The following is a 12,944-nucleotide window of genomic DNA, read 5'->3' as shown; positions in this document are numbered from 1 at the left end:
ATAGGCAAGCTTGTGCTCAATGTTTCCCAAAGAGAAATATATCCAAAATATGATGAAATTCCACCAGATTTGAAGAAAATCTGGAAAATGTCCTATTTCTGCACCCTCTAGTGGCTTTCATGTAAGCTTTGAATCAAAATTAGTGCTTGTATTAAAGTGAGGATCATTTTAACTTCTGAACTACAAACTATCACAGTTCTAACATTGTTCTGATCTTTACATCAAATAAGGGGCCAGATTCGGCTGTTACCCTATCTTGTCCTTTAAGAAATTACATTTACATGTAAGCATCTAAATAATAAATATCAGTAAATATTTTACATATGCCATTCAAGGCACAAACACCCTACCCTTGAATCTGATAGGGAAAAAACTTTACTTATATGTATGGAACTTTACTTTTATTCATATTTCATAACCATGAATTAATCATAAAATATTAATTAATAATCGCATTCTAAAGTTCAGAACTTTTTATTGATGTATCGCAGTCCCACAGAACATCCAGTGGTTTGTGGGTTTTGCATAACACAATAGGAGACAGAACATCCACGATGGTAATGGAAAAAGAGGGTGTCCTGTTAAAGTGCTCGGGGAATAGAAGGCCATTCTGCACAAAAAGAAATAGGTGAAAAAAATTCAGAAAATGCTTGATAATAACATCACTGAACAAAGTAAAAGATCCTGGTCTGCTCCTTTGTTATTGGATGGAAAGAAAGATAAAACCTGGAGGTTTGTGTAGTTTATAGGCAACTAAATAAGGCTACCAGAAAGGATGCAGATCCGTCACACCGAATTGACGAATCCCTTGATTCTTTAGCTGGTGTTTCATGATTTAGTAACGTTGACCTTGTGTCAGGATATTGGCAATGTAAAATGGAAGAAAAAGATAAGCCCATAACTGCATTTTCAATACAGTACGCTGGCCTGGCAATCGATAGGTTATGAATCATATCTTAAATTGTCATTCCATATAAACAAGTTTCTATTTTTGGTTTTGGAAGAATTATTGTTTCTATCTGCACAGGTCTGAGCGTTCTTCAAGGAGGCCCTCTATTGGGGTGTCTCCCATTTATTATTGATGACAATACCGCCCAGTTAAGGCGCGGGCTGGAGAGGACGGGTGTCCTGCAGGTATGTTAAGTTTGTGGGAAATGTCGATATACATTGTAATAACAAATAACTTGCCTTATTTCCAATGTATGTTTCCAATGATGTTCACAACTTTCAGCTCATTGAAGGAACGAACATTAAATACTTGTACACTATGGAAGGGAATTACCGCCAAAAGTCTATGTATCTTGCTTTTATTCTTATTATGCCTACTTCTTTATGCTTTGTTATTATTGTAATTATATGTCACTTTATTGTTTTCATATTCGTCTTTATTACATTTCACTTTGACTTTTTTCCTTCTTCATTTTGTCTTTACTTCTATGTTGCTTTATTCTTGTAAATTCATTCTACTTTCTTTCAAACTTAAACAGTTTCTTAAATAAATTATTAGCATTATCTCTACTACGAATGTTAATTTAATCACGCTAACAATGAAGCATATTCAATGAAGACGAATGGAAGTTGTCAAACCGTCAAAATTTAGTGCCGCATTATAACGCTAGGTGGTGTGGTGTTCGCTACGAGTGTTGGTAAAATTAGGTAAGCAAACCCGGGTCGGGTTATTTGAGATTCTTCAATATGCCTTAATACTTTATCAATCGAACTTCTGAAGGCCGGATCCGATCACCCGATACAATGATGGAAACTCCATATTTATTTTCTCTGCGCACACAGGAATAGCGGCCTCTTTTTTTCAGACATAACTTTATAATATACTGAATAAGTTCATTAAAAGGTCGACCCACTTTTTGTAAGAGTAAGGGTCAAATAAGTTAATGTAGTACGTGTAGTAGGAAGGAAATTTAAATTTGATTCTATAGAAGAAGATGAATCTAACATAACCCACCCCCCCCCCCCCGCCCCCGAAATAGGATTTCAATGGCGTCGGAAGCTAATTGAACTTTGGGGGGGGGGGGTAAGTGTAAGATTTTTTTTTAGACCTTCAAAAAAAACCTGACAAGCAAAAAAAATTTTTAAAAAAAAAGGTCTAATGTCCATTTTCCAACACAAAAATCCTATTTCGTGAGGGTGGGGGGGGGGGTTGAAGGTTCGAACTTCAGTGCAAAATTTTTTTTATTTCCAAATTCCACCACTGTCCCCATTTTAAACCTTTACTGCATCGTGTCCATGGAAAGTTGGGGGGGGGGGCTAAACCTACGCAGGAATGTTCAATGTCTATACTCAGTCTATCTTTGGAAAGAAGTGGGGCTAAGCCCACCCCCCACCCCGGTTCCGAAGCTTATGTATTTTCAAGTTTGGACAATTTCCTGCGGTTTATTTTGCGCTTGTCTAGTTGTTTTCAGCTGAATGGGTAGCTTGAATATTTATTCTCTTGTTGCCTCCCTCCCCACTTTCAAAAACGATGCTACGTCACTGTTCTCTCGCCTGAAAAATATAACTCTGCTAAAGTTATTTGTTGGATATTTGAATTTCAGTTTAATTGATATAAAAATGTTAAATATTTTGATACTTAACCCTTACAAATTGGGTTGTTTTTCATAACCTTCCACTAAACTGAACTTTATTTCACGACAGATAGTAACTGCTGATACGCGTGATTCTAGGGACAGGGCTTTGCAAAGGAGTGAGGAGCGTTATGGGTAAGCAGGCGCGGATCCAGAATTTTTTTCCAATGGGGGGGGGGGGCAACACAGTAAAAAAAAATCCCATCCCAGAATTTTCTTGACAAGCATAAAAAGAAGAAAAAAACCTAAACTCGCTCAAACGTCAAAATTCTATTTCGTGGGGGGGGGGGGGGGTAATTTTTTTCCTTGTTTTAGTGACCTTGTAAATTCCAGGGGGTCCTACCCCCCCCCCCCCCACCTCCCCCCTCTGGATCCGCGCATGGAAGGCGAAGTCGGAACCAGACTACATGCACCCAGACATACTAGAAACACCCCGGTCTTTTTTTCTGCGTTAATATTTTATATTAAAATATCACTTTTCAATAAAGAAAGAAATACCTTTAGTACGCACCGTGTTAATGTCATCAACCAGGAGGGCTAAAAAAATCTTAAAACTCGAAAATTCTATATGGTGGTGGTGAAGGGGGAGGGGGGGTCATCAACTAGAAAACGTTTCGTGGCCACCCTCCCCTCTACCGATGAAAATTACCCCACAGGAGGTCGTCCACCCGGAAGTCAGTTATATATATTGAGACTTTGGTGGTGTAATTGTACATTGTATAATATCCTTTTCGAGAATTTTTCACTCAAATGGAGAAGCCACCTCTTGCCGGTGGAGAGCTGCGACTTTGTCCTATATGATCTTTTTTCGTGCCAGCACCTACTGCGACACGGGACCTCGGATAATACGGTCTAGATCTCATCCGAAGGACCTAACTCCACATCCTATAGTGGGATTTGGACCCACGACGTATTGGTCGACTCCTTACTACTGTACTTCGTGACTCAATATAGAGCAGACGCCGTAACCACAGTGCCACGCGGGCGACTGCATCCAGGGGGGGGGGGGGGGGGGTGAGAGTCATTGTCCATATCTACTCGTGAAGATTATCTATGTTTAACTAGATGGTTAAAATGATTTAATAATAAAACACTATTAAAATGATATTATTTAAATATTTATTCATATAGAACGGATAACTTTTCTTCAAAAAATGAAAACGTTAGTATATATAAAGATTGTTTTACGATTTAAAAAAACTATTCGGGGGAGGGGTTGCTAGGAATGGGGGCGAATTGCTATATATAGCGAGATTTCCCACGGCAGACTAGCTATATATTGAAACTTCCCCGGGGGAAGTCCCACTGTATAGTCTTCCGATGTACATGTAGTCAGTCTTCCAGGGGAAATCTTACCATCTAGCGAGACTTCCGAGGGAATGGCATGTATTGCGTACATACCTGAACTAATAACAAACATCAGTCATTTAAAAATTTAAGTTTAATTGATTAAGTATTAACAGTACTTAAGGCAGAAAATGAAAAAACTCGAATAACCCCGGCACGGGTTTGCTTACCTAACTTTACCAACACTCTTAGCGAACACCCCTGCCACCTAGCGTTATAATGCGGCACTAAATTCGGACAACTTGTATTCGTCTTCATTGAATATGCTTCATTGTTTGCATGATTGAGTTAACGTTCGTAATAGATATAATCATTAAGAAACTGTATCAATTTAAAAGAAAGTAAAATGAATTTACAAGAATAAAGCAATTAACATAGAAGTAAGGGCAAAATGAAGAAGGATTAAAGTCAAAGTGAAATGTAATAAAGACGAATATGAAAACAATAAAGTGACATATAATTACAATAATAACAAAGCATAAAGAAGTAGGCAGGATAAGAATAAAAGCAAGTAACATAGACTTTTGGCGGCAATTCCCTTCCATAGTACACAAATGGAACCAACACGCTTAGATCCATGTTGATTTCTCAGCAGAGGGAAGCAACGCCAGAATGAAGGAGGGGACAACACTTTGTAAAATACCTACGAGAAGTGTACGGTAAGATGAAATATCGACGGGCTGAAAATTCTTATAAGGAAATTTTTATAAAATGCATAACGTCTGTTTCTTAATATGTTACAATGCGCGATGAGGAGATTTTGTCTTTTTCCATAATAGCAAATTTTCTGGTCATCCAATAGCTAACAAATATCTAAGACGAATCTTGCACATAAGCCATTATAGTAAATAATTCAAAGTAGAATCTCTCAGCGACAAAGTCTAGTTCACCACGACGCTCAGCCATATCCGTAAATCTCAAACGAACAGATCTTTTATAAGCAAGACTGGTATTTCCTGTCGCTATCGTACATATCAGACAGGCATACCAGAGACAGGGATATTCGATATTTATAGATAAACTCTTACATGTCCATTAGGATGTACAAACTGTAGATGTGTAATTTCAATGGATTTTTAGCTCTTCTGAGCCAAAGGCTCAAAGAGCTAATGCTATGGCCATTTGTGCGGTGTGCGTCGTGCGGTGTGCGGTGTGCGTTAACTTTTTAGAAAATGGGCCATAACTCAAGAACCCCTTGGCCAATCAGTGTCAAATTTGTCACAGGGTATCCTTGGCCCAAGGGCTACCCTTTATACTGAAATAAGGGTTGGGACCCTTAAACAAGGGGAGATAATCAAGAAAACAAAACCAAAAGTACTGGTTGCTAAAAAATCTTCTTCTCCAGAACCACCGGGCAGATTTTCACCAAACTTACATACAAGGATCAGGATATGTCGAAGATTAAAAATTGTTCAAGGCATGACCCTGGGGCAAAGGGCGTGGTCTCAAGGTCACTTCAAAGTTGACCTAACTTTACAAATAATAAAAATGTTTATATTTTGCTTACTATTATGACTAGGATCATCAAATCTTGTAAGTTGATGCATCTCAGGACATCACATCATGTAAACTCAAACGTAGGTCACGGTGACCTACTTTTTAAATTTTGTAAGCATTTGTTTTCAAATTGATTTGAAGGCATATTTCTGGCACTTTAAGGCCTATGATCATCAAACTTTGTCAGTTGATGCATCTTGGGTCCTTGAACAACGTCAGCTTAAAAGTAGGTCACCGTGACCTACTTTTTGAATTTTATGACTAATTCTTTTTAAAACATTTAATCCAATTATTTCAGACACTGAGAGGTTTAGAACCATCAAATCTTGTAAATTGATGCATCTTGGGAATTTAAAACATATTTATGAAAAAGTAGGTCATGGTGACCTACTTTTTAAATTTTGTAAGCATTTGTTTTCAAATTGATTTGAAGGCATATTTTGGGCACTTTAAGGCCTATGATCATCAAACTTTGTCAATTGATGCATCTTGGGTCCTTAAACAACGTCAGCTTAAAAGTAGGTCACCATGACCTACTTTTTGAATTTTATGACTAATTCTTTTTAAAACATTTAATCCAATTATTTCAGACACTGAGAGGTTTAGAATCATCAAATCTTGTAAATCGATGCATCTTGAGACCATAAAACATTTTTTTGAAAAAGTAGGTCACTGTGACCTACTTTTTGAATTTTGCAGGCATTTGTTTATGAATTGTTTAAAAGGCATATTTTGATTACCTTCAAAACCTAGGATCATCAAACTTGGTCAGCAGATGCATCTTGTGACTTTGAAACATGTCGACCAAAATAAAGGTCACGGTGACCTACTTTCAACATTTTATGGCTATATTTTAGTATTTTAGGTGTTTATTGGCTTAGAATCATCAAACTTTGTGAGTTGATGCGTCTTGGGTTTTCAGAGAGTGACAACCAAAAAGTAGGACACGGTGACATACTTTTGACATTTTATGGTTTTATTAAAGTATCTACGGTACTAACTGGCTTAGAATCATCAAACTTTGTAAGTTTATGCACCTTGGGTTTTCGGAAAATGATGTCCAAAAAGTAGGTCACTGTGACCTACTTTCGACATTTTAAGGCTTTATTTTAGTATCTCAGGTATTTATTGGCTTAGAATCATCAAACTTTGTGAGTTGATGCATCTTGGGTTTTCGGAGAGTGACGACCAAAAAGTAGGCCACGGTGACCTACTTTTGACGTTTTATGGCTTTATTTAAGTATCTACAGTACTTATTGGCTTAGAATCATCAAACTTTATAAGTTGATGAATCTTGGGTTTTCCGAGAATGATATCCAAAAAGTAGGTCACTGTGACCTACTTTTGACATTTTATGGCTTTATTTAAGTATCTTAGGTATTTATTGGCTTAGAATCATCAAACTTTGTGAGTTGATGTGTCTTAGGTTTTCGGAGAGTGACGATCAAAAAGTAGGTCACGGTGACCTACTTTAAACATTTTATGGCTTTATTTAAGTATCTACGGTACTTATTGGCTTAGAATCATCAAACTTTATAAGTTGATGAATCTTGGGTTTTCCGAGAATGATGTCCAAAAAGTAGGTCACTGTGACCTACTTTCGACATTTTATGGCTTTATTTAAGTATCTTAGGTATTTATTGGCTTAGAATCATCAAACTTTGTGAGTTGATGTGTCTTAGGTTTTCTGAGAGTGACGACCAAAAAGTAGGTCATGGTGACCTACTTTAAACATTTTATGGCTTTATTTAAGTATCTACGGTACTTATTGGCTTAGAATCATCAAACTTTGTAAGTTGAGGCATCTTGGGTTTTGGGAGAATGATGTCCAAAAAGTAGGTCACGGTGACCTAATTTTTGGACATTTCAGGCTTTATTTAAGTATCTACGGTACTAACTGGTTTAACTTGTTTGTTGATGCATCTTTGGTTTTTAGAGATTGTCGACCAAAAAGTAGGTCATGGTGACCTACTTTTTGGTCGACAATCTCTAGGACTTATTGGCTTAGAATCATCAAACTTTGTTAGTTGATGTATCTTAGGTTTTCATAGAATGTAGACAAAAAAGTAGGTCACAGTGACCTACTTTTAAAAATCTCAAATACTTATTGGCTTAGAATCTTCAATCTTTGTTTATTAATGCATCTTGAGTCTTCAGAAAACTTCAATCTTAATATAGGTCACTAATGTACTTATGGTTTTTTATAGCTTTATTATTAAAAATATTTTCAGTCCTAATTGGCTAAGAATCATCAAACTTTGTCAGTTGATGCAACTTGGGTCTTAGGATACTTAGGGTTAGAGGCTTCAAATAGAAGTGATAGATTGTACAATTTATCAGAAGAGCGATTCAAGGCCCTTGGGCCTCTTGTTCCATCTCTAACCGAGTTGTTTGGCGCCCTTGATAGAACAAAAGCGGATCCAGAAAGTTTCAAACGGAACGAGGTATATGAGGAGCTTCGTATATTCCATATTCATTAACGATTGAAAACGGTTTGAATTTGAGGAAACATTTTCAGTAGTATTTTGAAAGTCATAAAAGAGAGGACTATGCTTGTAAATTTATTTGTGACGGTACACCCCTCTCTTTCCAGAGAAGTATGTGGGACTGAAAGGAAAAAGAAAGCAGCAGTAATATTCTGCACCTACCTTGTTCGAAGCAAGTACTGCTATCTCACCTCATATCTTTTTCTATCTCTAAAGATGGAAATGTTCACTATACTTTATTAATTGAGAATACATGCAATTTATTTTTTATTTAAATGCGTCCTTTGATAATTAATTAATCCAAATTGTATACCCTGGTTTTCCTATGACACAATGATTTGCGTCACAAATTTTTCGTTCAGCTTGAACTTATGTTTCAAATATGTACAATTTTAAGGCGTATAAAGTTAAATTATAAGGAATGAATTTAATAGCAACCCAAATTATACTGTTACATGTACATGTATAACATTGGTTGCAACAATTACGCTTTTTTAAGAACCGCGAAGCCAGGTTATACAGTATAATTTGGGTTGATTAATTCATTCCTTAATTATTAACGTACATGTATTTCAACATCATGCATCATTAGAAATTAACAATGTACTTTTTCAAAAGATATGATTAGACTATAAAATGACAAAAGATAATTAAGAAATTAAACGAAACTTACCTGGAAGTTGAAGTTTGATTGGGATCCTACTTCATCACTGGAAAAAATGGAGGAATCACATGAGATAGCGCTAGCTTATTAGACCTCAGTGTTTAAATCCCATTTAATAGCCGAAGAAATAAATGAAATTTTTATAAGGGAGGGCAATATAAATTAACGAAGGGAAGGGCATGTGATTTCTCCATTTTTTCCAGTGATGAAGTAGAATCCCAACCAAACTTTAACTTCCAGGTAAGTTTCGTTTAATTTCTTAATTCTACTTCATCACTGTCAAGGTCATTCCATCACTGTCAAGGTCATTCCGGAACCACAGGAGAATTGAAAGCTCTGAGGCTATTAAATATGACATGAAACAACGTATAATGTTGACCTTTTTTGTTCCCTAACATATGCTACAGCTGTTGTATTATCAATTAATAAATGTATTGAAATATTGCGCTTGTCATTACACAATGCTTGTAATGCAAAATATACAGCTTGAAGTTCCAAAACATTAATATGATAATTTGCTTCATTTTGTTTCCAAGGTCCACCTGCCGATATATTGAGTGATCGGCAATTACAACCCCAACCCCTCAAACTAGCATCTGTTTCAATTATCAGATCAGCTTGACCTCTTGTAATCGGAGCTTTGGAGCCTAAGATATTTCTTAACCACCAATGTAAATCCTTCATGGCCAAATCAGATAACTGAACCCAAGCATCAAATTGACCTTTTGCCTCCTTCAAGGCCTTTATTTTCTCATTCTCTAATTGTCTATAGATTAACTTGCCATGTGTTACAGCTGGGAAACTTGCCACTAAATTACAATGTATCTATGATGGCACTCAAATCCCTAATAGTATTTGTCGTACATTTAAGAAATTCTTTGCAAAGACCTATCATTTTCTCTGCTTTTTGATTTGTGATAGACACTGTCATTTCTCTAGAATTCAAAATAAACCCCAAATATTCAATTTCTTGACTGGCAATAAATACAGATTTTTCAAGGTTAATGACAAAACCACACTTGTTCAAAATATCTGATGTAGCCATTACATTTTGATTACATAATTCAATACGGTCCCCTTGTAAGTAAATATCATCTATATAAATTATAGACTGATGTCCAGATTTTCTAAGCCCTGCAAAAACTGGTTTCAGTTTTGTAAATAAACTAGGACTCATACATAGACCCATAGGACACGCTCTATATTTGTTCAGTTTTGAGTTCCAATAAAACTTCAAATATTTCTGGTAATTCTTCGATACAGGTATGCAATAATAAGTATCTTTAAGATCAATGGAAGCCATATAACATCCTGGTGTTATCATGCGCAACTGAAAACAGCGAATCCATTTTAAAATGATGGTATTGAATGTATTGATTTAAAACACTTCAAATTACATATGAGCCTGTATTTTCCATCTTTTTCAGGCCTCAAGAATATGGGAGAAATAAATTGTTCATTCTCATATTCACTTTCTACTATTACTTCTGTCAAGTAGTTTTTGTATTTCTGCATCAATAGTACTTATTTCTTTTTTCTTTTTCGTTAAAACTACACTGATTAAGTATATTATTTTGTACAGGTTCATCCATAAATTCAAGTTCAATACCAGTAACTATTTTAAGAATTTCTGGATCTGAAGTAAGCTTTATCCATTGATCCAAAAAATGCTTTATTCTACCACCCTCAAAGTGTAAAATCTGGTTTTCAGCATTAGATACTATTTTCTTAACATACTCTGAAAATTCAACAGAATAAAATTCTAATTTTTCATGCAACCTTACCTCAAAATAAGGTTCTTCAGAGCTACTTTCTTTAGTATTTAATCTTTTTTGAATTTCTTGTTGTGGGTCTTCTTTGAAATATTCGTTCTTGGGTTTCTGATGAAACCCGTATCGTCTCCCGTTTTTTGACGGATAATCACGGCCGACATTTCCCATCTGCCTGGCTTCTTTCAATGACTTTGGAAGATCATCTCCAAAAAGAAGAGAAGTCACCGGTGTGCTACTGTCACACAGACCAGCACAATCACTCTTCAATACTGGTCTCAGCAGTTCTCTTCTTTGCATTGACATTGCTGTGTTTGCATGTCCAAGCAAATAGATGGTATCCAGACAATTCCTAATCTCTTTGTCATGTTTTTCTCCATCAACTTTGAGGAAACTGTCTGCGACACTTAATATGGCGCATGTACTCTTTGTGATCGCACTTTGAATGTTCATTAAGCGCAAATCACGTTTTTTAGTGAAACCTTGTTTCGTCATTTGTCTCCAAATTTCTTTATTCACTCTAGGAACCAAGACCTTATCACAATTTTTAGGTCTTTTATTAGCTCACCTGAGCCGAAGGCTCAAGTGAGCTTTTCTGATCACATTTTGTCCGTCGTCCGTCCGTCTGTCTGTCTGTCTGTCTGTCTGTCTGTAAACTTTTCACATTTTCGACTTCTTCTCAAGAACCACTGGGCCAATTTTGACCAAACTTGGTACAAAGCATCCTTGGGTGAAGGGGAATTTAAATTGTTAAAATGAAGGGAGATATCCCCTCGCAAGAGGAGATAAGCAAGAAAAGACAAAAATAGGGTTGGGTCATTAAAAAATCTTCTTCTCTAGAACCACTGGGCCAGTAAAGCTGAAACTTATGTGGAAGCATCCTGGGGTAGAGTAAATTCTAAATTGTTCAAATCATGACCCCCGGGGGAAGGGCGGGGCCACAATGGGGAATCAAATTTTTATATAGAAATATATAGGAAAAATTTTTGAAAATCTTCTTCTCAAGAACCACTGGGCCAGAAAAGCTGAAACTTATGTGGAAGCATCCTGGTATAGTGTAGATTCTAAATTGTTCAAATCGTGACCCCCGGATGAAGGGCGGGGTCACAATGGGGAATCAAAGTTTTACATAGAAATATATAGGAAAAATCTTTGAAAATCTTCTTCTCAAGAACCACTGGGCCAGTAAAGCTGAAACTTATGTGGAAGCATCCTGGTATAGTGTAGATTCTAAATTGTTCAAATCATGACCCCCGGGGGAAGGGCGGGGCCACAATGGGGAATCAAAGTTTTATATAGAAATATATAGGAAAAATCTTTGAAAATCTTCTTCTCAAGAACCACTGGGCCAGAAAAGCTGAAACTTATGTGGAAGCATCCTGGTATAGTGTAGATTCTAAATTGTTCAAATCATGACCCCCGGGGGAAGGGCGAGGCCACAATAGGGAATCAAAGTTTTATATAGAAATATATAGGAAAAATCTTTGAAAATCTTCTTCTCAAGAACCACTGGGCCAGAAAAGCTGAAACTTATGTGGAAGCATCCTGGTATAGTGTAGATTCTAAATTGTTCAAATCATGACCCCTGGGGGAAGGGCAGGGCTACACTGGGGAATCAAAGTTTTATATAGAAATATATAGGAAAAATCTTTTAAATCTTCTCAAGAACCACTGGGCCAGATAAAGTGAAGCTTATGTGGAAGCATTCTGGGGTAGTATAAATTCTAAATTGTAGGAATCATGACCCCTGGGGGAAGGGCGGGGCCATTATAGGGAATCAAAGTTTTACATAGAAATATATAGGAAAAATCTTTGAAAATCTTCTTCTCAGGAACCACTGGGCCAAAAAAGCTGAAACATATGTGCCCATGGAAGGATCATGGGGTAGTGTAGATTTCAAAATGTGTAAATTATGATCAGTGGGGTAGGGTGGGGATGCATTATGTATAACAAAGGGGAAATCTGGTAAAGAACAAAATGGTCAAAGCTTCTCAGGTGAGCGATGTGGCCCATGGGCCTCTTGTGGATTTCCTTCTTTTTCTTCACACTTTCAATGGCATGTTGCTTTGAAAAAGCCTTATTAGTAATATTTGCCAATTCTTCAGCCACAGCCGGTCCCACCTCATCATCATCCTCAAGTAAGGCATCCATTTCTTTCAAGTACAGAGCCACTACATGACTCATTTGAGTCTTTACTTTCTGATGATAGCGAGTTTTTACCAGTAGCTGAATTAAGAAGACTTTTGACATCATCTGTGTCATCATACTAATCAGATGTCTCCCCCTGTTCCATTTCCGTAAATGAGCGCTTAGAGGTGGAAGGCTGGTCAGCGACCTTTTGTTGTGGGTTTGCCGTTGCTAAAGCAGTAAATGCATCCCCCATTTTGTTTATGCCAGTGGCAACCGATTCCATTGTGCTTTGAATGGTTTTCAATGCACTAAAGATGTTTTTTTAATCTGATGATGTTTCATCATCAGACGGCCCCAGTAGGGCATCCTCATCATGACCAGTAGCCATGATACTAATTTACAAAGTTAATCCTTTGTTCACTTAAAAACGCGGGAAAGTCAAAGATAACGGTAATATTCTTGTAAAGAT

General features: G+C 36.7%; 1 protein-coding gene across 1 annotated transcript; it reads right to left on the bottom strand.

The window, feature by feature from the left end:
• Nucleotides 1-457: 457 nt before the first annotated feature.
• LOC134255701 (uncharacterized) lies at nt 458-12,607 on the bottom strand. Its single transcript, XM_062738217.1, has 3 exons — nt 12,363-12,607; nt 10,361-10,898; nt 458-610 (listed from the first exon to the last, which is right to left on the bottom strand). The coding sequence occupies exons 1-3, from the start codon at nt 12,605-12,607 to the stop codon at nt 458-460; spliced, it is 936 nt and encodes a 311-aa protein (XP_062594201.1).
• Nucleotides 12,608-12,944: the final 337 nt, after the last annotated feature.

The sequence above is a fragment of the Saccostrea cucullata genome, unplaced genomic scaffold, assembly GCF_032062105.1.
Source record: "Saccostrea cucullata isolate Sc308-1 unplaced genomic scaffold, CSIRO_AGI_Scuc_v1 ctg3421, whole genome shotgun sequence".
NCBI classification, from domain to species: domain Eukaryota; kingdom Metazoa; phylum Mollusca; class Bivalvia; order Ostreida; family Ostreidae; genus Saccostrea; species Saccostrea cuccullata.
The sequence above is the reverse complement of the archived record's forward strand: the minus strand, read 5'-3'. Positions and strand labels throughout refer to the sequence as shown.